We start from the raw sequence: 24,580 nt of genomic DNA on the forward strand, positions 1-24,580 counted from the left end.
AATAAGAACTAGTGTACCTATGATTAGCTCTAGTGTCACCAAGCACAATTGATGACCAGTGTTCCTTGTTTTCTTCATTATTTAGTTCCATGTTAGATATATTGAACAATATTTATCTCTCAGCAAAAGATTCAAAATGATGTTCATATCAATTTCATTCAATTTGATTCTCCTTCTCAATGCTTTGAGGTCACAGAGTGATCACTTGCCATTAACAAACCAACTACTCCGAAAATTGTCAATTTAAAACAAATTCACAAGAACACAAGAAAATAGGACCAGGACTATCAGACCCATCAAGCCTGCACCACCATTTATTTGATTATGGCTGAATTATTTGGTTTTCTGTGTTATTTCTCCATATCCATCTTTTTCACAATCGATGAAATCTCCATTTACAAGTATTTAAAATGGAGATGAGCCAGAGAAGTCCAGAGATTCACCAGTCGCTGTGATTCTTTTGAATTTTCTTCCCCATAGAACTGTTGAGCTGGAGTCATTAAATATATTCATGGCAGAGATTGAGAGACATTTAAACAATGACGATATCAAGGGGTATGGGGAGAAGGTGATAAATTGATCAGCCACGTGGCTCAAGAGCCATTTGGCTTACTGTTACACTTATTTATTTGTCTTTGCTGTGTAAGAACATAAGAACTTGCGTCAGGGTGTTTTATTTATTATGATTATTAATTATAATTTATCTTGATTTTGAAATTAGTCGATCTTAAGAACTGGATAGAATTTAAAAAATGAACCACTCCTTAAAAAAGTGTATATGATTGAGCATATTAAATTTATTGTAGATGTTTACATTTTACATTTTTTTTTTTAAATTCTCAGGTGGTGGTGATGAAGAAACAGGATTCTTCTCCAACTGGTTCTTCGCTGATGACAGATGACAACAAAACCCATCAACTTATAGCTGCAAGACCAAAATTTGCTTGGCAGGTTACTCGTAAGCATGCAACATTAAAAGCAGAGGATATAATGCTTGTGCAAAATGAAAGTAAGATCTCAGATGGGGACCAAGATCCAAATTCTGGCATTGCGGGGAAGACAAACCTGCACGTTTTGGGCAACTTTAAACATCGTCATGTGTTTCAGCAGCAGCTCATTGAGGATCAAAAGAAGCAACTTCAGGAAAAGCAGAATATAATTGAAGAGCTTCAGGAGAAGCAACAATTAACAATCCTGCAACAAGATGCCAAACTGGCTTCTGCAATCACGACAGCAATTGTTAGTGCAACACAAAAGATGCGACTTGAACCTAATCCTCATGGTAGAAAACCAACTGGAAATGTGCAACTTGAAATGAAAGATGCTGCTGCACATACGTTCAGGTAATGTTACACTTATCTTCATTTATTGTGATTTAAGAATTAAAACGCAAATGGTATTGTGGAATTTGTGTTTGGATAATAAAGTTAGCATTAGTAATGATCATGAAACTACCAGATTGTCATAAAATCCCATCTGGTTTGTTGAAATCTGGTGAGAGAAAAGTTGCCATCCTTGCCCATACTGGTCAATGAGGGACTTGTACAGTGCCCTCCATAATGTTTAGAACAAAGACCCATCATTTATTTATTTGCCTCTGTACTCCACAATTTGAGATTTGTAATAGAAAAAAAATCACATGTGGTTAAAGTGCACATTGTAAGATTTTAAGAAAGGCCATTTTTACACATTTTGGTTTCACCATGTAGAAATTTCAGCAGTGTTTATATATAGTTCCCCCATTTCAGGGTACCATAATGTCTGGGACACAGCAATGTCATGTAAATGAAAGTAGTCATGTTTAGTATATTGTTGCATATCCTTTGCATGTAATGACTGCTTGAAGTCTGCAATTCATGGACATCACCAGTTGCTGGGTGTCTTCTCTGGTGTTGCTCTGCACGGCCTGTATTGCAGCCATCTTCAGCTTGTGCTTGTTTTGGGGGCTAATACCCTTCAGTTTTCTCTTCAGCATATAAAAAGTCGTGCTCAATTGGATCGGGTGATAGACTTGGCTACTCGAGAATTGACCATTTTTTAGCTTTGAAAAACTCCTTTGTTGCTTTAGCAGTATGTTTGGGATCATTATCATGCTGTAGAATTAACTGCCGGCCAATGGGTTTTAAGGCATTTGTTTGAACTTGAGCAGATAGGATGTGTCTAGACACTTCATAATTCATTATGCTACTACCATCAACAGTTATATCATCAATGAAGATAAGTGAGCCAGTACCTTCAGCAGCCATACATGCCCAGGCCATAACACCCCCATCATCGTGTTTCACAGATGTGGTATGCTTTGGATCTTGGGCAGTTTCTTCTCTCCTCCATACTTTGCTCTTGCCATCACTCTGATATGTGAATCTTCGTCTCATTTGTCCACAAGACCATTTTCTAGAACTGTGGTTGCTCTTTTAAGTATTTCTTGGCAAACTGTAACCTGGCCATCCTATTTTTGCAGCTAACCAGTGGTTGCATCTTGCAGTGTAGCCTCTGTTCAGTTCAGTGTATTTCTGTTCATGAAGTCTTCTGCGAACAGTGGTGATTGACAAATCCACACCTGAAGAGTGTTTCTGATCTGTCGGACAGGTGTTTGGAGATTTTTCTTTATTATAGAGAGAAGTCTTCTGTCATCAGCTGTGAAGGTCTTCCTTGGCCTGCCAGTCCCTTTGTAATTAGTAAGCTCACTGGTGCTCTCTTTCTTCTTATTGATGGTCCAAACAGTTGATTTTCATAAGCCTAATGTTTGGCTGATGTCTCTTAACAGTTTTATTCTTGGTTCCAGGCTCATAATGGCTTCTTTGACTTTCATTGGCACAATTTTGGTCCTCATGTTGATAAACAGCAATAAAAGTTTCCAAAGGTGATGGAAAGACTGGAGGAAAGATTAGCTGCTGGGAGCTCTCTTATACCTGCATTAAGGAGGCAATTAAACACACCTGAGCAATTACAAACACCTGTGAAGCCATGTGTCCCAAACATTATGGTGCCCTGAAATGGGGGGACTATGTATAAACACAGCTGTAATTTTTACATGGTGAAACCAACATGTATAAAAGTGGCCTTTAATAAAATCTGACAATGTGCACTTTAACCACATATGATTTTTTTTTTCTATTACAAATCTCAAATTGTGGAGTACAGAGGCAAATAAATAAATGATGGGTTTAAGAAGGAACTGCAGAAGCTGGAAAATCGAAGGTAGACAAAAGTACTGGAGAAACTCAGCGGGTGCAGCAGCATCTATGGAGCGAAGGAAATAGGCAACGTTTCGGGCCGAAACCCTTCTTCAGACCAATAAATAATGGGTCTTTGTCCCAGACATTATGGAGGATACTAAGTGTTTTGTCATTCCTCCATTGTCACTGGTGTAAATCCTATAGCTCGTACAATGTGTGCAAGTATTTGATCATTGCAGTTCAAGAAGGTGGTTTACTACAAATAAATAACCATATCGGAATATTTGGCCTTTTTCTAACTTCCTGAACATTTATTCAGATTTCAGAAAGCATTTGAGGAGAATTGTACATGTAAAAAGTGAGATGGGCAATGTCATCAGACTTTATTCTCCCCTAGGTCAATTGTTCCATCATCAGCTGAGGAAACCAGTTGTTGCACAACTGGTACCAATAACATGATTTCCCCTCACCCATTCGTCAAAGGTATGCTTTTTAATGCTGGTTATTTAGTGTTTTATTTAACTTGACTATATTATTGCTCTCTCTCTCTCTCTCTACATAGCTGAGACCGCAATTTTGACACAATCAACCCTTTTGTTTTCTGTTTTCTTAATGTGTTATACTTCGGGTTATTAAATTGACCAATTCCAAACTAGGAACAGCACAGATTTTCTATGTATAAACAAGTGTACGGACACTGTATGGTGTATGTCAGTTTTAATCATCAGTCATAGTGTCACAGTACAATACATGTTAGTTCCACTCTACCACTAGTGTGACTACGTAATATAGGAAGTAAGTGTTAATATGAAGTGTTCAATAGGGTGGACTTAGTGGTACCTGTAGTTCATTACTCTGATTGGTTCACATGCAATAACCAATCTACACTATGAATTAGTGAATAGTCCAATTAAAGTTGATATCCATATCATGAGACTAAATAGAATAGTAAAACTACTTTAGTTTCTACCCTTCAGTGCTGTACAACAACAGATGTGGTACGACAATGTCAGCAGACATTGAGCTTTATATCTTATTTGATTTGGTTATTAAGGGTGCTTGTTTGAATAATCTATTAATGCATCATTTTTTCATCTGCAATAAAGTGCCCATTTATACAATATGCCAATTAAATTTAAATATATATATACACAAACAAAGTCTAAAAATATCTCATCAACAAGTGGAGTTAGGATCTGTGCTGATGCAAAGGGTAGTCTGTGGACTGATAAGGCATATGCACCATTTTGTATGATTTCTTTGTAATTCTAATTCTGGATTTGTTTGACTAAGACTTAATAATACTGCACACTAAATTAGTGATGTTTTGATACATCTTCCTAGTAAACGTGTATAAACCCAAACTGTATTGAATTAAATGACCAATTATAATTGGTGACCACTGAATGACTTGTGCAAAGATATCCATTTGGTTTCTATCTCTCAATGTGGAATATTATCTCAGCAATGGAGGAACGAGCAAAGCAGCGCATGGCAAGAAGAAAAGAATTGGAAGAGATCAAAAGAAAAAAGGAAGAAGATAAACTTGTAAGTTTAGACTATTTTATTTTCCTGTTTTCTTTAATAATTTATCCAATGGTATTAAAACATTGATAATTTACATGACAGTGATTGTAATTGACATTTAATGGAGACAAGATTGCCTAAAATAAAAGTACCCTATTTTTGAATATTTACAAGCAGTTTGTATGTTGAGCAAATAATTTGATTTGTACCACTGGCACCAAGAAGGGCATCTACCATATGAATGAAAAGACACATAATAAAAAACGAACTAAATTAGACTAAAAATTCCACTACAAGTTCCATTTACGTTAACCTAGAGCACTCCCCCCCCCCCCCCCCCCCCCCAAAAAAAAAAGCTTGCTTTATTCTTCATAAACACAAGACCATTTAAATGGTAAATGCACTTAAATTTGAATCTCTGTTACAAACATGAAGTAACCATAAACAATAATCTCTGGTTCAGTGAGCGTGAAGAGTAGCACTTTGATTTCATCATATGACACTGTGATGTTTAGAATATGAACTTGTTGGAAAGCATCAAATGGTCTTTGGAAGTTTAGCATTTTTGTTCACCCATTAAGGTAATAGATTGTAGCCCATCCTAATTGCAAATGGAGCTAGTAAAAGCAAAGTTGCTGAAGTAATAAATATAGTATTCTTGCTTCTAAAATAAAATATGGTAGGTTTAAGCCTTGTCCTGAGCATACGAGTACAAATTTCATGGCAGAGGTCAGTGCCGTTTTAAAAGAATGTTGCACCGTTTTGGGATGAAATATTAAAAAGAGGTTCAGTTTGCCCTCTGGAGGAGATACGAGATCACAAAGAGTCAGGGAGATATTCAGTGAAGTTATTCTATTTAACCCTTAAGCAAATTATCTCATTATTGTGTATTTTATAAGTGTTTGCTCTATGCAAATTGGAACACTTCCCATATTACAACAATGTCTACAATTCAAAAATACACAATAAACCTTTTTTATAAGTGCCCTGGAACAGTGAATGGTGTATATGTGCATCAAGAAAATGTTGCACTCTATGATTTAAACGCTTATCTTCTTGTTGCATTTAATAAAAACTGACCAGGTGGAATATAAGCATTTTAAGTGTTAGACCTCCCAACTTATCCCTCAGATTCTCCTTTGGAGATGATTGTGGTCCTTGGATTTCCCTCTCAATAGTATTTTGAGCAAAAAAAAACAATACAAGTGACAACAAATAAAGATCTAATTGTTCATCTCAAAATTGAAATTCAACATGAAAAGTAATTTACTTGAGTTGTAATGGATTGTGTGGTGACAGAATATTTTCCGTTGCTCAAGGCGCACCTAAGAGCAAAGGAGGAAGAGCGTCAAACGCAGCAGGAAGCTGAGAAACAGGCATTGTTAGAAAAGAAGCGCGAGGAGAAAAGATTACAGAGACAGGTTTGAATTTGCAAATAACTGCTTAATGTGTTGCAGCAAGTCCTTTGCAATTTGCTAAAGTTTTGAAATTGTTTACAAATGTATTTTATGAAATATATAAATAATTTTACTTAAACATCATAAATCCCAATTAAAATGTTTTTATTAATAATTACTCAAATTATGCATATAATTGAAAGGCAGGAGCAGTGTTTTACTTTAGTAAAGGTTGAATATACTTTGTAAGGAGGATAAAGCAATTCTGAATTGGAAGAAATGTGCTATTGTACTTTGATATTTGACATGAAATCTGCAGGTAATGGTTTCCTACTGTTGTCACAATATTTTATGGAGTTATTTTAATTCACAAAATGTTCAGTTTGTAGCTGCAGGTTTGATCATAAGTCATCTGGAGCACAGTGGTTTATCAATGTGGGACACACTGGTGCCTACAAACTCTGAAAGACATAGATAAGTGCTGCCTGGCTTTATGCTCATTCCGTTCACCAGGCCCATCGACCTGACCAAACTGGGGGCAAAGATCACATGAACTGCTAAGGCATGGAAGGCTACAGACCAGTACTGCTGAATAGGATTAGTACAGATGCAAAATTGGATGGATAAGATGGGCTGAATGGTCCCTGTTTCTCGTGAATTATTAAACATGATTTATAATGTTCATAAAAATGATTTTAACGTAATGTTAAAAGATTTTGAGATCCCGCTTTGCTTATTGCTCTATGCAGTAAGGTATCTAAACAAATTCCATAATAATAGCACTGAAAATGTCTGGTAATTCAATAATGATTACATTTAAACCAATTAATTTGTTTAGACTAATTCCGTAATGATACTCCAATGTAAAATCATAATCTATATGCCAATGTACTTAAGTAATGTACCATTGAAATATTGACTGCATCAATAGAAAGATTTTAGATCAGTTCCTATAACTTGCAGGCTACCTAATGTTACTCCACTTTTTGGGAAAAAAGGGGGGAAAGAGAAAACATGAATTTAGAGCACCTGGCCTGACAGCAGTAGCTGGAAAAATATGTCCACCATTTAAGATGTAACAACAGAGTATAAAGTGTCGACAGGATCAATCAAAGTCAGCATAGAAAACCACTTCTGAAAAAACACACTTTCTTGAGAGTATAAATAGAACATTAAATGTGTCGAACCAGTGGATGTGGTGTATTTGGACTTTCAGACGATTTTAGATAAGGGTCCACATTTGAGATTAATGTGGTAAATGTAACCACATTGGATGTGGCGTAATGTGCTGATATGAAAAGAGAACTGGTTGGCAGAAGGAAACCAAATGGGAATAAAATAATATTCTGTGAATGGTAAGCAGTGACTTACGAGGCACCGTGGGTTTCAGTGCTTGGAACCCAGCTATTCACAATACTTATGAAATAATTTAGAAGGAATGAAATATCTCCAGATATACAAACAACCTGGGTGGGAATATGAGCTGTGAGGAGGATGCAGGCTCGAAACGTTGCCTATTTCCTTCGCTCCATAGATGCGTTGCACCCGCTGAGTTTCTCCAGCTTTTTTGTGTACCTACGTGTGAGGCTTTTCATTTTGGGACGTCTAACCAGGGCAGGATCTACACAGTGAATGGCAGGGCTCTGGGGAGTGTTGTAGAGCAGAGGGATCTAGGAGTGCAGGTGCATAGTAGCTTGCAAGTAGCGTCACAGGTGGATGGGGTGGGATGAGGCTTTTAGCACATTGACCTTCATCAGTCAGAGTTCTAAGTATAGAAGTTGGAAGGTTATATTACAGTTTACAAGACATTAGTGAGGCTGCATTAAAGTATCATGTTCAGTTTTAGTCACCTTGGTATAGGAAAGATGTTGGGGCATGTTAGTCAGCTTGGGCAAGTTGGGCCAAAGTGTCTGTTTCCACACTGTATGGCCTTATGCAGGAAGGATGTTTGTGATGGTCCAAAACCCAGGATCACAGCCTAAGGTTATTAGATCAATTAGAGTCATAGTTACATTGCATGGAAACAGGCCCTTTGGCCCAACTCATCCATGCTGACAAAGATGCCCTTTCAAATCTAGTCCAATTTGCCTGCATTTGGCCCATACCCTCTAAGCATTTCCTATCCATGAACCTGACAAAATGCCCTTTAAATTCTGTTGCAGGACCTATGGCAGCTTGTTTATTATACCCCCACTATCTGAGTGAAAAAGTTGGCCCTCAGGTTCCTATTAAATCTTACCACTCTGATCTCAAACCTATGTTCTCTGGTGTCTGATATCCCTATGCTGGGTAGAAGACTCTGTACATTCACCTGTCTATTCTGTCATAATTTTATACACCTCAATTAGCTCGTCCCTCAGTCTCCTGCGCTCCAAGGAATAAAGTCTTAGACTGCACAACCTCTCCTTGTAGCTCAACTCCTCGCAACATTCTCGTAAATCTTCTCTGCACTCTTCCCAGTTTAATGACATTCTTCCTGTACCAGGGTGACTAAACTTGAACACAGTAATGAAACGTGATCTCACCAATGTCTTATACAACTGTAAAATAACATCCCAATGGCAATACTTGATACCCTGTCTGATGAAGGCCAATGTACCAAAAGCCACTCTATCTACCTGTGACACCACTTTCAGGGTACTATATACCTGTACTCCTAGATTCCTCTGCTCCCCAACATTCCCCAGTGCCCTGCCATTCAATGTGACGGTCCTGCCTTGGTTTGACTTCCCAACCAACTTATCTACTTTAAATTTCATTAGCCATTTCTTAGCCCATGTCCACAGCTGATTTAAGAGCATGCTGTAATTTTTGATATAACTGGTTTAAAACTGAAACATTTCTGTTTAAACTAATTGATATTTCTGAAAGAGCAGAGAAGACCTTTGGCTTCAAGTAACTGGTAACAGGGCAATTGACGTGATCGTGCATGTGTATGTATGAAAACCTTTCCAAACTGAGCCAAATTGGTCAAAAGCTTGCTTTTTAATTTGGATAAAGAGTCAATTGAATTGGTTCCAAAGATTGTGGCGGGGAATCAGGTTGTCACGGGTGTAATTCACTTGCACTTTATGCACCATTTGATTCAATCCAGATAAAACTGCAGCTCACGTGAGAATAAATTGTACATTTTCAGTATTTTAAACTGTATTGCATTTGAAATACAATTTATTTAATAGAATTGATATTCTGTAAATGCAGTTAAAATGATGGCTTGAATTGTCCTCTAGACAGTCTGTGCTAGCCTCTGTTACATTTACCTTTTTTACAGGTGTGTTGCTTCTGGTTGTCCTGGAAGGATTTTCCATTATTTATCAATGACGATTTAAAATAGAGGTGCAAAGAAAAAATAACTGGCTTCACTTATCTTTTCCTTTGTGGGTGGTAACACCATACAAATGAATACATTTATTACAGATGCATCAGCTGTATTGCATAAAACTTGAGGATGCAAATATAAAGTTCATCCAGTCCCCAGCTCAGTACAATAAGGAACCATGGTTTGACTTTGATCATCAGCCTGTTGTATATTGCTACACTGCACTGCGTAGAGTTAACATGCAAGGTGCAGCAAGCCATATGTTACTTGCAGAACCACTGGCCAACCACCAGTGAAATCTGGCCTAAAACGGTTGCTGTCCAAAAGTGTGCCTTCAGTCTTGTGCCGTTCACAGTGGTCCACAGCGCCCTTTGAACAGAAAATCTATGTTTCTGAGCCTGCAAAACAACTTTCTTTGAAGTTAGCAGCAAGTGTCACCTGTTGTCCCCTGAGTGTTTTATTATATAGCACACATACACCCACATTAAAAAAAAACAGCAATAGTAAGTCCTAGTTATAATAATAACCTAGTTAAAATATTCAAACGCTGCTTTGGTTTAAAAATATCAATATTGTATGCAAATAATGCAATGCAAGTTATGCACATGAAAAACTGAGTATCTTATCCTAATGCCATTTCAGAAAGAAACTGAGAAGCAACTAAGATTGGAAAAACAAGGTCAAATGCTGTCTGCTGCAGAAAAACACTATCAGGATTTTCTTTTGAATAAACGAGGCCTTCAGCCCTGGCGAAAGCTTATAGAAATCTCCAAACAAAACATGAAGGTAACTTTAAGTCACACACTGGAAGCATGAGGGGTAAAGTTGTGGAAAGACTGCAGTCTGAAAGATGGCCTGAGCAGAATAATCCAAATTACCATATGGTATGGAAAAAATTGTATTTTGAATAAATTGTGGGCCAATGAGAACATCTATAATTTTCAGGTTGATAGCAAAGTTCTATTTCATTCGAATGATCTACTCAACTTTCATGAGTAGAGAACTGACTCTACTTGACAGAGGTTTGGTGGTGGTGGTGCTGGATGGAGTGTTTTTACTATGAGCCAAGTAAGTCATCCATTCAACATGCTTTAATTTTGTGTGGCGGTTGTATAATGCATCAGTGGAACAGACATAAATTAAAATGTTGGAAACATTTGTGTGGTTTTCCTCATGATGGATGCTGGCTTAACGGCTGTTTATTTCCTGCATCATCCTCGTTTCAGCCTTTGCCTCTGTATTACTTAAATTTAGATTTAATAATTTGCATCCCTGTAACCTGGATCTTCAGTTTATGTGACATTGCAATTCTGGAGGGGGGGGAAAGCAGGATGAGGAAAATATTGTTTGCCGAAATTTAGATTTTTTTCTTTCGTCTGCATCACCAATTCAAAATTCATGACTTGGGAGTTCGTCTGGTTGGTTAGTCTGCTCTACCAGGCTGTTTGAGAAAAGTGAAGCAAGCAAGTTATAACATTAAGTAATACATTGCTTTCTTGGCAGTTAGAGGAGCTCTTAAAAAAAAAAGTCCTTTCTAAACTTTGATTTTAAGAGAACAGGATGAGGAAGGAGAATGTGAGCAAATGGGATTAGCATAAACAAGGTGGGGTGTAAGCACCCACTTCTGTGCTGCATGTTTGTATGAATGAAAATGTTACTTGCCTAAATACAAGCTGCATTCAGCTGTGCCTTTGTAGACACTTTACTGAATTGTTGCCCATTATGAGAGCAGCTGGTATTCTGGCATAATGTCAATATAAGTCTTTTTCAAAACAGGTATGATATACCTGTGTAATTTAACTATTACAACAAACCCTGTAAATAAGGATTTTCCATCACAATGCTCATTGAATGTAAAGCAGATGAGCTGAATATCCAAGATATACTACACATCCTCTACCATTCTTTGGATTGTACCAATCACGTGTGATTTAAGTATTTCCAGTTCAGTGCTATGCTGGTCTTCCTCCTCCCCTCCCCCCCCCCCCAAGAGAACCAGTGCAAATGAATGTGGCTGCTGTAGTTTGTACAGATGGATGAGATTCGTTCAGGAGTTCAACCATTTCCTGAGAGCTTTCTTTGAATAAAATTGTACTAAGCAGTTTCTAATTTCCAAACACAAGGCGTAGCTATGGGCACACGCATGGGCCCCAGCTACGCCTGCCTCTTTGTCGGGTACGTTGAACAATCCTTGTTCGAGACGTACCAGGGCCCCATCCCCGACCTCTACCTCCGTTACATTGACGACTGCTTTTGGGCCACCTCCTGCACCTACACACAACTGACTGACTTCATCCACTTCACCACCAACTTCCATCCGGCACTCCAATACACCTGGACGATTTCCGACACTTCCCTACCATTCCTTGACCTCACCATCTCCATCGCAGGGGACAGACTCCTGACCGACATACATTACAAACCCACTGACTCACATGGCTATCTGGACTACACGTCTTTCCCCCCTGCCCCCTGTAAAGACTCCATCCCCTACTCCCAATTCCTCCGCCTACGCCGCATCTGTTCCCAGGATGAGACATTCCATACCAGGGCATCGGAAATGTCCTCGTTCTTCAGGGAACGGGGATTCCCCTCCGCCACCATAGATGAGGCTCACACCAGGGTCTCATCCATACCCCGTAACACTGCTCTCTCTCCCCATCCCCGCACTCGCAACAAGGGCAGAGTCCCTCTGGTCCTCACCTTTCACCCCACCAGCCGGCAAATACAACACATAATCCTCCGCCATTTCCGCCACCTCCAACGTGACCCCACCACTCGCCACATCTTCCCATCTCCCCCCATGTCTGCCTTCCGCAAAGACCGCTCCCTCCGCAACTCCCTCGTCAATTCTTCCCTTCCCTCCCGCACCACCCCCTCCCCGGGCACTTTCCGTTGCAACCGCAAGAAATGCAACACCTGTCCCTTCACCTCCCCCCTCGACTCCATTCAAGGACCCAAGCGGTCGTTCCAGGTGCGACAAAGGTTCACCTGTATCTCCTCCAACCTCATCTACTGCATCCGCTGCTCTAGATGTCAGCTGATTTACATCGGGGAGACTAAGCGTAGGTTGGGCGATCGTTTCGCCGAACACCTCCGCTCAGTCCGCAATAACCTACCTGAACTCCCGGTGGCTCAGCACTTCAACTCCCCCTCCCATTCCCAATCCGACCTCTCTGTCCTGGGTCTCCTCCATTGCCAGTGAGCAACAGCGGAAATTGGAGGAACAGCACCTCATATTCCGTCTGGGGACCTTGCGTCCGGATGGAATTAACATTGAATTCTCCCAATTTTGCTAGCCCTTGCTGTCTCCTCCCCTTCCTTAACCCTCTAGCTGTCTCCTCCCACCCTTCCATCCGCCCGCCCTCGGGCTCCTCCTCCTCCTCCTTTTCCTTCCTTCTCCCCCCCCCACCCCCCATCAGTCTGAAGAAGGGTTTCGGCCCGAAACGTCGCCTATTTCCTTCGCTCCATAGATGCTGCTGCACCCGCTGAGTTTCCCCAGCAATTTTGTGTACCTTCGATATTCCAGCATCTGCAGTTCTTTTTTAACACTAATTTGCAAGTGTCTGCTTTGTGTGTCTGAGTTGCAGCTTATGTATTGACAATGGAATGAAAAACTGCTAAACGCTGTAATTCCAGCTTTAACTTTGTGAATGTAATGGTTTATGATCCAGCAGGAGGGCAGTTTGAAAATTCTTTGAATGTGTATTGACATGCCTTGCTCAGCCTGTCGCCATGTGCTGAAATCTTTTATCCAGAATACATGATCAAATTTTCAAGCCAGGCACATAAAACGTGTCAGTCACATCACAGCAACCTGAAAACGGGTCTCGACCCGAAACCACCTATTCCTTTACTCCAGAGATGCTGTCTGACCCTCTGAGTTACTCCAGCTTTTTGTGCCTATCTTCAGTTTAAACCAGCATCTGCAGTACCTTCCTACACATTGTCTTCTCTACGAGATTTATAACAGTAGAAGCATGGTGTTCATGAAAACATTTGTTAAAGCATATAGTTTGCGCAAGGGGAAAGAGTCCTTGGTAGGTTGCACAAAGATCAAGTTATTCCTATCAGAATAGAATTTTATTTAGTATTTTGTACAGTCATTTACTCATGGATTTTTAAGTTTGCAGAAGCTCACCACGCCACTTCACTAGTAAGACAATACCTGTGTACCTGGCACCAGAATGTGAGCGAGTCATTGTCTGAAAAGAAGCTCAAAGCTGAAAAAGTGTACAATGGGATTCTTCTTAAAAGATGCTTGAACAGTTGGTTAAAGGTGGGTGTTACCTCCCAAAACTTGTTTCATTGTGATTTTTGATAGCTGATCTATTCATTTACCTAACATGTGTAAAAGTTAAAGTTTATTGTGGGTCTCTTTCAGGATTTAAATTGGTTAATTTTTTAAACTGACATTTTGAGCTTTAATACGAACTAGACCAAATGGGACCCGTCCGGTCCTGTCCCCACAACGCGGGGGGGGGGGGGATGCTGGTTTCTCCTCCTCTTCATCCTCCCTCTTCAATCCCTGAGGGGGGGGGGGGCAGAGAGGAAGGGAGGCACCACCCTCGCCACCAGGTGTCGGGCGCAGAGGTAACGTCTCCATCCCAAGCCCCTGGCTCGGCTCTACCCTCACCACCAAGTGTGAGGTGCCGACGGCGGCTGCCACGCGAGTATGCTGGAGTGCCCCTCCCTCCCGGAGTGTCCCGTCCTGATTTGCGTGTGCATTGCGACGTGACTCGAGGTGCGCTGGAGTGCCCCTCCCTTCACGATTAAAAAGTGCGGCAATATAGGTGGGAATGCGATGGGAAGATGTTTATCGCCTCGACGGGAAAAATGTGAGTAGAATGTGTGAAAATGGGAAGCCTGGCATTCGGAAGAAAATAGAAATTGGCACACAAGACAAAGAGTATTAGTAATAGTATAGATAGATAATCTGAATAAAATATTTTTTGAAATTTACCCCAAGGGAATTTGAGCAGGAGCAATAGGGAAAATCAGATCTGCATACAGTTACAGGATGATTTCACTGAGAAATTGTCAGCTTCTCTGCTTGTTGAAGATTAAAGAGATAGTGTTCATGCTTTGTAGGAGTGTGATTACTCCAGGAAACCTAAAATTGCAAGTGAGCAAACAAATAATCGGCAAGAGGGGGTAGTTTTTGAAATTCCCATTAAAGCACGGGAGGCTTGCCACGGGAGGCTTGCCGTTAAGCATTGTGCAAAAGAGATTTTCAGGAGGAAGATCCAGTGTTGGCAGGAAGGTGGTACTAGGGTAAACAGTGAACTATTGATCATTGTGAATGACACAACAGATTCAATCCTATTTATGATCATTCAACCCCTCCCCCCTCCCCCCCCCCCCTTAATTGATATGATATTTTAATTCAGTGCAAGGAATATACCAACGTTATGGAAAAGAGAGCATTTCAGCACTATCTGACAGGACTGAGAAGATCGATATTTACTGTCTGGTGTGATTATGTAACAATGGAAAAGACTGCAACATGGGAAAAGGAAAGAATTGCAGCAGAGCACAATCAAAGGTATTGCTTTTTTTCCTCTGTCCATTTTCTTATTGCTGAAACACTTCATTAATTTTTTTTTGCTTAAACTTGTCTGCTGTATTTCTTACCTGCAGGAGGTTAGTCAAGGCAGCTTTCATGGCTTGGAAGACTCTGCCAATATTTGCCAGGGAGGAGAAGATAAAGGAAGAACGTATTAAAGAGCTCAGAAAGAAAGTCGCTGAAATACTTCCCGATTTTCTAAAATAAGTTACTCTTTGTTGGTATTTTGTTATTGGAAATGCACTGGAACCCCCCCCCCCCCCGCCCCTCATCTCACCCTTAGTTGATATAAAGCAATTGAATTAATGCCCAAAGAATTTCCCTTCTGCAAGAAAGATGCAGCCAGTTAAGCCCTTTTTCTGCACAATGTTAAGAGCGCTTTTTGTAAATAAATTGATTTGATTTGTAACACACAATTTTAACCGTGCGGTCTCTTTATTGATGTCATTAAAAATATATTTTAGCATAAGAACAATGAAAGTTTCACATTTTGATCTTTGGCTATATGAAATTGAACAATTGCCCTCAAACCAAATTGGAATAATTTATTATTGTACCTAAATTACTATTGCCATAACTTCAACAGCAGGGATTGCACATTATCTCCACTAAATACATCCTTGAAGCACTTAGCCATAGCAATTCATTTCTCATTTCACAAGGCAACAAGTATTCACTGTTTATACCTTCAAGAAATAAGCAAAGTATTTAAGCATATAAAAGAGCACTATGAAATTGGTATTCAAAGATAATTTGCTTACTTCCTTAATGTTAAACACCAACCCTACTCCTAATGCACAAAAACTCAAATACTGGTTATTTAGTGTATTCAAAAGTTATTCATAGTCCTACTTAAAACCAAACAAGTATTATAAACACCTTATTATAAACACCAACTACTTTATGGTAAAGAGCATCAGAAACTAATCTTAACACTTGTAATCAAAACTTTAGAAAAGACAAATTGGATATGCCAAAATCACAAATTATTGCTTCTGTGCTACTATTTACACAAACGTGATTATTTTGCCTTTGATCATTGAAGGGATGGAATCAGAACTAATATATCAAGCCTCCTTTGCAAGTGCAGGGAATCATTAGAGATTGTAAAATTTACTAAACCCTGGGATATCGGGAACATAGTTTGTGACATTTTAAAATAGAAGAATTAATAAGTGTGCTTTTGAACCATTGATATTAAACAATTCAATGCAATTCTATTAAGAACCAACTCTTTTTGGGTGGAAAATTCTGTGGGCTCAGTCCACTGGAGAACCAAATTACCTGCATTTAGAGAGGAAAAAACCCTAATGTTATATAGGTCTAGAGGACTCTTCATGAGACTACATATTTGATATTGCTAGGATGGTTCAAACAACATTAAAATACAATACAACGGGCAAAATAAAGTCAAGGATGAGAATTATGCACATTTATAAATTCAATTTAAAAGATTAACAACCATTAAGTCAGCTTTTCTTTTCTGCACTTCAAATGATCAGATCTACAAGGCGTTTTGCACAGAAATAAATTCACAATTCTTTACAAAATGTACTTACATACAAATCACAGTGCAAATATGACTACATAGCCCTTTGTGAAATTCTGTTGAAATCACTCCAAATTTCCAAGGATCTCAAAACAACTATATAATGACTTGCCACAAATACCACCCAAGTCCATTCTCAATTTGTTTTACATGCACATGAAATGGCTCATGTGAGGTACACTTAGTCATCGCACAAAGATAAATACAATTAAATAAAATGCATATTTTAACCCATTTCTAAACGAATGATAACACTGCATTTTTAAATAAACTAGTTGGAATGCAATTTTTAATTTAGGTGTGAGTTATTATGTAGATCAACTACCATATTCAATTCGGCAATATTGTTTAGTCCACCACTGCAGCTTTTTGGCCATTAAATGTACTTAGATTTTTGCAATCACAAACTTGTTTTAGAATTGCACCACTGCAATACTCTTCCATCACTTGCACTAATTCTCAATGGAGAGGTATTTATAGCATACTGGAAAACATTGCAAACCTTGAGGGGAAAAAAAATAGATTGCAGTGTGAATTGTCATACTGTTTGACTTTTTGTTGTGGCAGAGTCTTTTTTGGGCTTTAGTCCTGTGCTTTAAGTCATAATAGATAGTTTCAGATATCACTGCCAGGAAGACACAAAGTGTATAAGGAAGGGGAGCAACGCATACAGGATAAATGGTAGTTAACATTTAGAATGTCAGAAAAGCTTGAAATAACAATTACCTATTCACGAACTCTATAATATTTTAAACTACTCAGGTCTGAGATTCTACAAGCATTAAAGGGCCTTATTATTGGAATACTGTTTTTGCAAAACAGAATTTTAACTAACATTTGGTTAGTGACCACAATTCGATTATGCCACTATGCATAAAGTTGTCATGGAAACCTCCAACCATTTCTACAATATAGCTGCACAATAAGCATGTTGTACTTCTCCTTTTAAACTGTACCCTTTTAAGCTACATCTCTCTCCACACGCCACGCAGAGTCCCTCTGCCGCTTATGGGAAAAGTGAAGGAGGAGATAGACCGTATGGAGAAGATGGGCGTAATCACCAAGATTGAGGAGCCGACTGATTGGTGTGCCGGGATGGTGGTGGTGCCGAAAAAAGCAGGTGGTTCGCATTTGTGTGGACTTCACAATGATGAATGGATCAGTATGCAGAGAAAAGTTTATCCTGCCTTCTGTCGAGCACACTCTGGGCATGCTAGCTGGCGCAACAGTGTTCAGCAAATTAGATGCCAACATGGGCTTTTGGCAAGTACCATTGACAAAAGAGTCTGCCAAATACACCACCTTCATCACGCCTTTTGGGCGCTACTATTTTAACCGTCTACCCTTTGACATAGCATCAGCCCCCGAGCACTTTCAAAGGATGATGATGACAGAAGTGACCGGTGGCCTGGAGGGGGTACTGTGTCACATAGATGACATCCTGGTCTGGGGACAGACGCAGGAGGAGCATGATGTGAGCATGCGGCTACATGCGGTGCTAGAGAAGGCACAAAAGGCCGGCATTACGTTCAACATGGACAAATGTGAGCTCACACGCCACAGTCAGATTCCTGAGTCATGTGATTTCAGCAGATGGAGTGAAGCCAGATCCAGAGAAGACGAGAGCAGTACAAGAGATGGATGCACCCAAAAATGTCAGCGAACTCAGGAGTTTTCTGGGCATGGTCAATCAGCTGGGCCGCTTCTTGCCTAACCTGGCTGAAAAAGACAAAGTGCTACGAGACCTGCTGTCCAAGAAGAACCACTGGTACTGGGGGACAGAGCAGCAGGCCGCCTTTGATCAGTTAAAAACAGAGCTGTCATCCACACCAGTGCATCACATTATACAACCCAAACAGTGCTCTAAAGATCTCTGCTGATGCCTCTTCCTTTGGCCTGGGGGCAGTCCTGCTGCAGAAGAGCGATGCCATGTGGTCACCTGTGGCATATGCGTCCAGGTCAATGACACCAACAGAGCAGCGCTATGCTCAAGTAGAGAAGGAGGCATTGGCTGCAACGTGGGCATGTGAAAGGTTCAGCCGTTTCATCCTGGGAAGACCATTCGAGCTGGAAACTGACCATAAGCCGTTGGTGAGTCTGCTGGGAGGGAAAGCTTTGGATGACCTCCCACCAAGAGTCCAAAGATTTAGGATGAGACTCATGAGGTACAACTTATACAGTCGATCATGTCCCTGGCAAAAGCCTGTGGACAGCCGACACCTTATCTCGTGCTCCTCTGAGAGCCGCAAGAACACACACAGAATTGGTTCTTATTTTATGGTCAGGGCCAGCAAAAAAAAAAAAACGAGAGTAGCCACTATTTAAATATCTGATGCTATGGCTCAAATATTAAGTATCAAAGTATGGAAGATTCAGGAAGTGTAGCATTCAATGACATTTATAATATACCCAAACTCCCTTTTGATGGTACAAATTACTTCATGGCAAATGACTATTTTTTCCTGTGACCGTAAAAATAGAGAAACTAATCTTTCTTTTTTAATGCAAATATTGATATAAATTCAGTATTGATAATATAATAACTAGTAGAAAATGCTAGTAATATTCAGCTGTTCAGGGAGCATCGTTCAAAAGAGAAGCACAGTTAACATTTCAGGTTTGTCAAATTCCAACGTTTTCTTTTGCTTTCCCCACGAATGCTGCCTAATCTGAAATTCTTTTATTTCATATTTCCAGGAGGAGTGTTCTGTTCATTTACCTAACCACACAAAATGAAATCATAGCATAAGTAGTATAGTCTGCATATTCGAATCGTGCGTGTTGTGCAGCTGAGCTGACCACATGCGCTTCTGCAGATGAAGCAGGCCTTGCAGAGTAACCAACTTGGTTTCTACTAAATCAAGACCAACAACTCCGTTGACACAGTAAACACAAGGCTGCATTCATGCCAGTTTGCACACCATGTACTTGTTAAGAATAAATCAGTGGAAGATAAATGCTCAATTGCAAAGAGGGATGCTGCAGATAATTAACAGGACTTGCAACTAGCGTTCTTGACCTTAGAGCCAGACACAAATTTGAATCCTAGCCTGGTGGCTGGAAAATGTATATAATTAATTAAATAAATAGCTGCTGTTGTCATGAAATTACCAGATTATTATGAAACTTTTGATTCACTTAATGTTATTCAGGGAAAATTTGGTCAGTGACCACAATTCGATTTGATTCACATAATGTTAATCAGGGAAGGTTGCTCAGTTTGGCTGATGTTAATCCAGTTCTATCCATGTGATCAACTCTTCCCTTTCTCCACAATCTAAGGTAGTTTGGGATGGGTGACAAATGCTCACCTTGCCAGCCACGATCACATTCTGACAACAAATATGTTTTTTAAATCCATATTTCGTTTCACCAATGCCCATATTTTATCCGTAAACATATTACTTACAGAAAAAAAACATTTTTCTCCCATGCATCATCCTAAAGTCATAACAGCAACAAGCGTTTTGCCCTCATGTAAATTCCTGCTGGGTATCCACCCCTGTTTAAAAAATGCAGCTCATCAAATAGCCAGTCAAAGTTAGATCAATATTGAAAAATAGAGAATTTGTGGATAACAAAATCATACACATTGAAATCAAACACCTCCCAGTAGAAATGTGCTTCTAAAAATGCTCAAAACTCTTAATTTCTCATTTTTTTATTGATTTATTTCAAATGCCATCAATTCTGATAGATTAAAAAAACATTGGGCACATTAGGTCATATGTGTGTATCTATGACTCAACAACGATTAAAATAATTTATAAATATTATACTAAATCTTCAATTCCCGGCTTCCGAGGATGAGGCTGAAGTCGAAGGAATTCTTTCCAGTTGTTAAGGAGCCCTCGGTTGTACTCATCAGTTTTTATGATTAGGCCACAGAGATATTTGTCTCCAGTTTTGTCTCTCAAAGCAAAGCGAGTTTCTCGCTCTGTGATGTTGTAACTGATGTTGATGAGCTGAATGAGAAATAGATAACCCATTCCTGCAGTGACTATTGCGCAATACCAGGCACAGGTAAATGATAGTGCAGTGCTGCAAAATAAAGAAGAAGAATTCACAGTATTGCAAGCAAATATCGCATGAACACTGTCATAGCAGCAACGGCGGTTATTGCAACAGTTTAGAAATTATTTACTCACAGAAAATAGATGCATATACAGCTGTAGTACGAGAAATATGCAAATTCTATAGTAAAACATGTATACATTCCAGAATCTAGGGGCAATACTTAAATACTTATGAATTTCGGAAACATTTAACAATTTGGTTTTAAAAATGTTTATTTTTATATAAACCATAATTCCCCACATCATACTCTATCACCTTTCTTCCCTACGTTTAACTTGTTCATATCCTTTTACGAATCTTTAGCCTCTTCATAACTAATCTTTAGCCTCTTCATACCTAATTTTCCCACCTGGAGACTCATTGTCAAAAGACCTTGGTTACACGTAATACCTATATGTAAGCCATCATCAATAATGGCTGTTGAGGCCCCAACATACATCCTATGATAATTCCCTGGTAGCAGCCTGCTAATTGTTTTTTAATCCTTTATTTAATACCCAATCCTTGCAAATGTATTACTCCTAGATCATATCTGGAATGATAACCTTTCTCATGGCACTTTAGAAATTTCTCTCAGAAATTCAAATTCACAACAGCCACTCTTGCCCCGCTATCATTTATTGAACGTATTATCTCAAATAAAAATGACCTCCACTTATATCAGGAGTTCAAACAAACTAAGTAAATCCATTTACACTTGAATTTGGAGAGTATTATGAATTGAGTTGACACTTTTACTGCCCATCAAATTGAAAAATGTTTACATTTCTCTTCAGTTTGCTTGTGGCTTCAATTAAATATCAAGGCACAGGACAAGCAAATAACATTAGTGAATGAATATATTGGAAAGGAAAAGATAGAGAATGGTGCAACTATATTTCAGATTTGTTCATAATGTTCAATATGTTGCAAGTCATACACAATTTACAAGCTAAATTTTCATTTCACAGAATAATAGGTGATTTCAAGACTGCTTGGTCAAAGGGGGGGGGGGGAGGTTCGGGGGGTTGGTTAAGGAGCCAATAGTTAAGGGAACAGGTTTGTTTGGAGATAGAATTTCACCTTACAAACTGGATAACTGCTGGTGCGACTAACAAGAGTGCACTGATTAAAATCAAAGACGCTCGAGTGAGGAACATCTCGACATTGGCAGTGTGAATGAAAATGATGGAGATGTCATGAAGGGATTCATACAACTAAGATAATGCTTGATCTGGTGCAAATATACAATGAGAAAGCATGGATGTGGTCATTGAACAGGGTCAGGGTGAGAGCTAAGGAGGAAAATGAGGGTGGCATAATCTAATGAGTTAATGATTACACAAGACTCCGTGACTGAAGAGGATTCAATAACATGTTGTGGAAGTTGAGAGAGCATTAAAATAACCAAGTTAGAAAAAAAATAAAAGCATTGGTGAGTGTTTCAGGAGAGAATGAGTTGAGGCATGGTTGGAGCCAGGCAATGTTGCAGACGGGGAAGTTAACAGTCTCAGTAATGAGGTGTTATAAGATCGCAGGAGGTCGTAGGTAGGTCGCAGCAGGTCGTGATGCTAGTCGTAGGTACTCGTGGCATCAAGTAGGTCGCAACGTTTTTTCTAGCCTGATGAAAAATGTCCACGAGTAAAACAGGTCATGAATTAGGTCGTGATAGTGGGACTGGCCCTTTACTCCTTTCCACATGGTCTTTAGAGGCATTTAATTACTCCTTTGCACGTGAACCAAGAAATACAAGTCTGTCTCCTACACAAAACAGAAAACCTGGATTACTCTGGGTTGGGGGTAGATACCTCCTTTGAGCAGGGGATCAATGTCACTTTTCACACATGCAAGTACAATCATGAGGAGTTATTCTGACTTTTATAAAACTGTTCCTAGTGAGTGATATTAACAAACACAGCATTTTCGTCTACCTTCGATTTTCCAGCATCTGCAATTCCTTCTTAAACACTTTGACAAGTGAAGATATCATCTGCCGGTGCATTTTTATTGGGTGAAAATGCACCATCGTATAAAATATTCCAACCCCTAATAAACTGAATTAAATCATTTGACTGCAAAGGTTTATGTGAAATGCTATGAAGGAGGTTCATTGCACAACATCCCTGGAAGGAAAAAGAGGGAATAGGGGGGACGTTGGGATAAAGGCACAAGCAGCCGTCCAAATTTTCATTTGGATCACCCACACCCTGATGCAAAATTAAATCCTCCATTAAAAACAACTGCCAATGTTTTAAATCTTTCCAAAATAAAAAAGCTAATATCATTTACAGGAAAGCTTAATTGTCAGAATAAAAATGATGCTCCTTGCCCAAGTCAGAAGAAGGAAGAACAACATTTATGCTTCCATTTTGAGCAGTTCCAGATTTTTTTTTAAAACAGCATTTTTAAATGTTCTTCTCATTTAGAACAGAAATAGGTAACATTATTGTTTGATGGTGCTTCATTTCTCAGGTCTCTTTTCAGACTGAGCTTCCAACAAGTTGTTCTGATCCACTACTGGCCAAGAAGCTGCAACTATTTCCTCCTCCCCATCTCACAATTCCTCCCACGTGGATGCTTAAAATCCTCCAGTATTGCAAAATGCTGGAAGAATAAAATGAGTATTTTTCCTTTCACTAGTGATGGAGAATGTGCTATCAGTGCAACAAGCTAATGTAAGGAAAGTTTCAGATCTCTCCTCCGTTCAACTATCTTGGATTTATATTTAGAGGTGTTATTTCAGGAAGGCTGCATCCGTTTTTATCAGCTTCCCAGGCTGGCAATGCTTGATTACATATAATTACAATTTTCAACCCACTCTACCACACAAAATAGCAGTTAATGATCTTGTGGTCGACCCAGGTTTCAAACACTCTCATGTCAACGCACAAACCTTCCACAGGTCGAAAAGAAAGTAAAACAATGCATGGAAATGATTTCAATATATATGTCGGGTTGGAATGGCAAATTGTTTGTCAAGTTCTGTGCCAATAATGGTCGACCTGTTGCTAACTTAGCAGACAAGGGCTACATTTCCCACAAATAAGTAGTGAAGGTACTTCACTGAGCCTAGAAAATATGGCAATTTTAAAATAAATGTAATATTAGAACAATATCATTTTACCTCACTATGCTTAAAAAATTATTTCCAACAAGCACAGCAGATTAGATCAGTGGTTTGTGGGTCTGCAGTTTATCCCTCTCCAACCAAACCCTAATCAGGTTAGACCAATTCAAATTCTCTCATCAGCCTGCAACAACACTGTGAGAATAGAGATATCTGTCGGCATATGTCTATGTTACAAATCCATTTGCTACCACTTAGCAACCCAGGAGATAAGACAGACATTTCTGGGACATGGGAATGAAGCATCAAATGGAAGAAAAAAAATCCTATTCTTAGTATTGGCAACATCTATTTTGCCAAGAACAAAATAAAATCATTAATATAACCAACAACACGCAAGCGGTGATCAAATTAGCTGATATTAAATATAAAGCAATGAAGATGTTATCAGAAGGTATTTGCCATCATGTCCATATTTAGAATATGCTTCTTTCTATATTGTCATTTCTCCCTCATCTTTCACCTTTCACTCCCCTAGTTCACTGTCAACTGTACAGCCACCATGTTAATCATTGTTGCATAATTTCCAGAAATGTTAGCTATTCACATTAACAGCCCATGTGAGGTGTAACTGAGACCTATCATCTGCTGCTCCAATTACCCACTTTCTGCAGCGAGGGATGATCAAATTACAATCAGGAACATTGGAAAACTTCTCCCTCCCTAGCCCAGGAACACAGGGAATACTGGCTCAAAAACATTGGATAATTAAATTAATATATTGGAGGTACTAACTGTTAACAGCAATTACACTTACTACAGACCAGGCAGGAGGAGAGAAAGCCTTACGTCAAATAATCCTTCTTAAGTCAAAGATTTATCTAAAATAATATATATTTTTAGGAAGAAATCCAATTAAT

At 39.2% G+C, this 24,580-nt stretch overlaps 2 protein-coding genes across 8 annotated transcripts in view; one reads left to right on the top strand and one right to left on the bottom strand.

Annotated features, from left to right (window-relative positions):
• Positions 1–15,404, top strand: part of ccdc191 (coiled-coil domain containing 191) — a 35,380-nt gene extending 19,976 nt beyond the window's left edge. For both annotated transcript variants that reach the window (XM_033033292.1, XM_033033291.1), the window contains 8 exons: positions 844–1,343; positions 3,577–3,662; positions 4,645–4,727; positions 6,026–6,127; positions 10,065–10,208; positions 13,549–13,701; positions 14,813–14,967; positions 15,063–15,404. In XM_033033292.1, the coding sequence (XP_032889183.1) occupies positions 844–1,343; positions 3,577–3,662; positions 4,645–4,727; positions 6,026–6,127; positions 10,065–10,208; positions 13,549–13,701; positions 14,813–14,967; positions 15,063–15,195 (1,356 nt within the window). In that variant the 3' untranslated portion in view covers positions 15,196–15,404. The remainder of the gene's footprint in view (positions 1–843; positions 1,344–3,576; positions 3,663–4,644; positions 4,728–6,025; positions 6,128–10,064; positions 10,209–13,548; positions 13,702–14,812; positions 14,968–15,062) is intronic.
• The window catches only part of zdhhc23 (zinc finger DHHC-type palmitoyltransferase 23), a 28,154-nt gene continuing 18,959 nt past the window's right edge, over positions 15,386–24,580 (bottom strand). For all 6 annotated transcript variants that reach the window (XM_033033293.1, XM_033033295.1, XM_033033294.1 and 3 more), the window contains 2 exons: positions 18,797–20,578; positions 15,386–17,508 (listed from right to left, as the gene is read on the bottom strand). In XM_033033293.1, the coding sequence (XP_032889184.1) occupies positions 20,311–20,578 (268 nt within the window). In that variant the 3' untranslated portion in view covers positions 15,386–17,508; positions 18,797–20,310. The remainder of the gene's footprint in view (positions 17,509–18,796; positions 20,579–24,580) is intronic.

Source organism: Amblyraja radiata, chromosome 14, assembly GCF_010909765.2.
Source record: "Amblyraja radiata isolate CabotCenter1 chromosome 14, sAmbRad1.1.pri, whole genome shotgun sequence".
NCBI classification, from domain to species: domain Eukaryota; kingdom Metazoa; phylum Chordata; class Chondrichthyes; order Rajiformes; family Rajidae; genus Amblyraja; species Amblyraja radiata.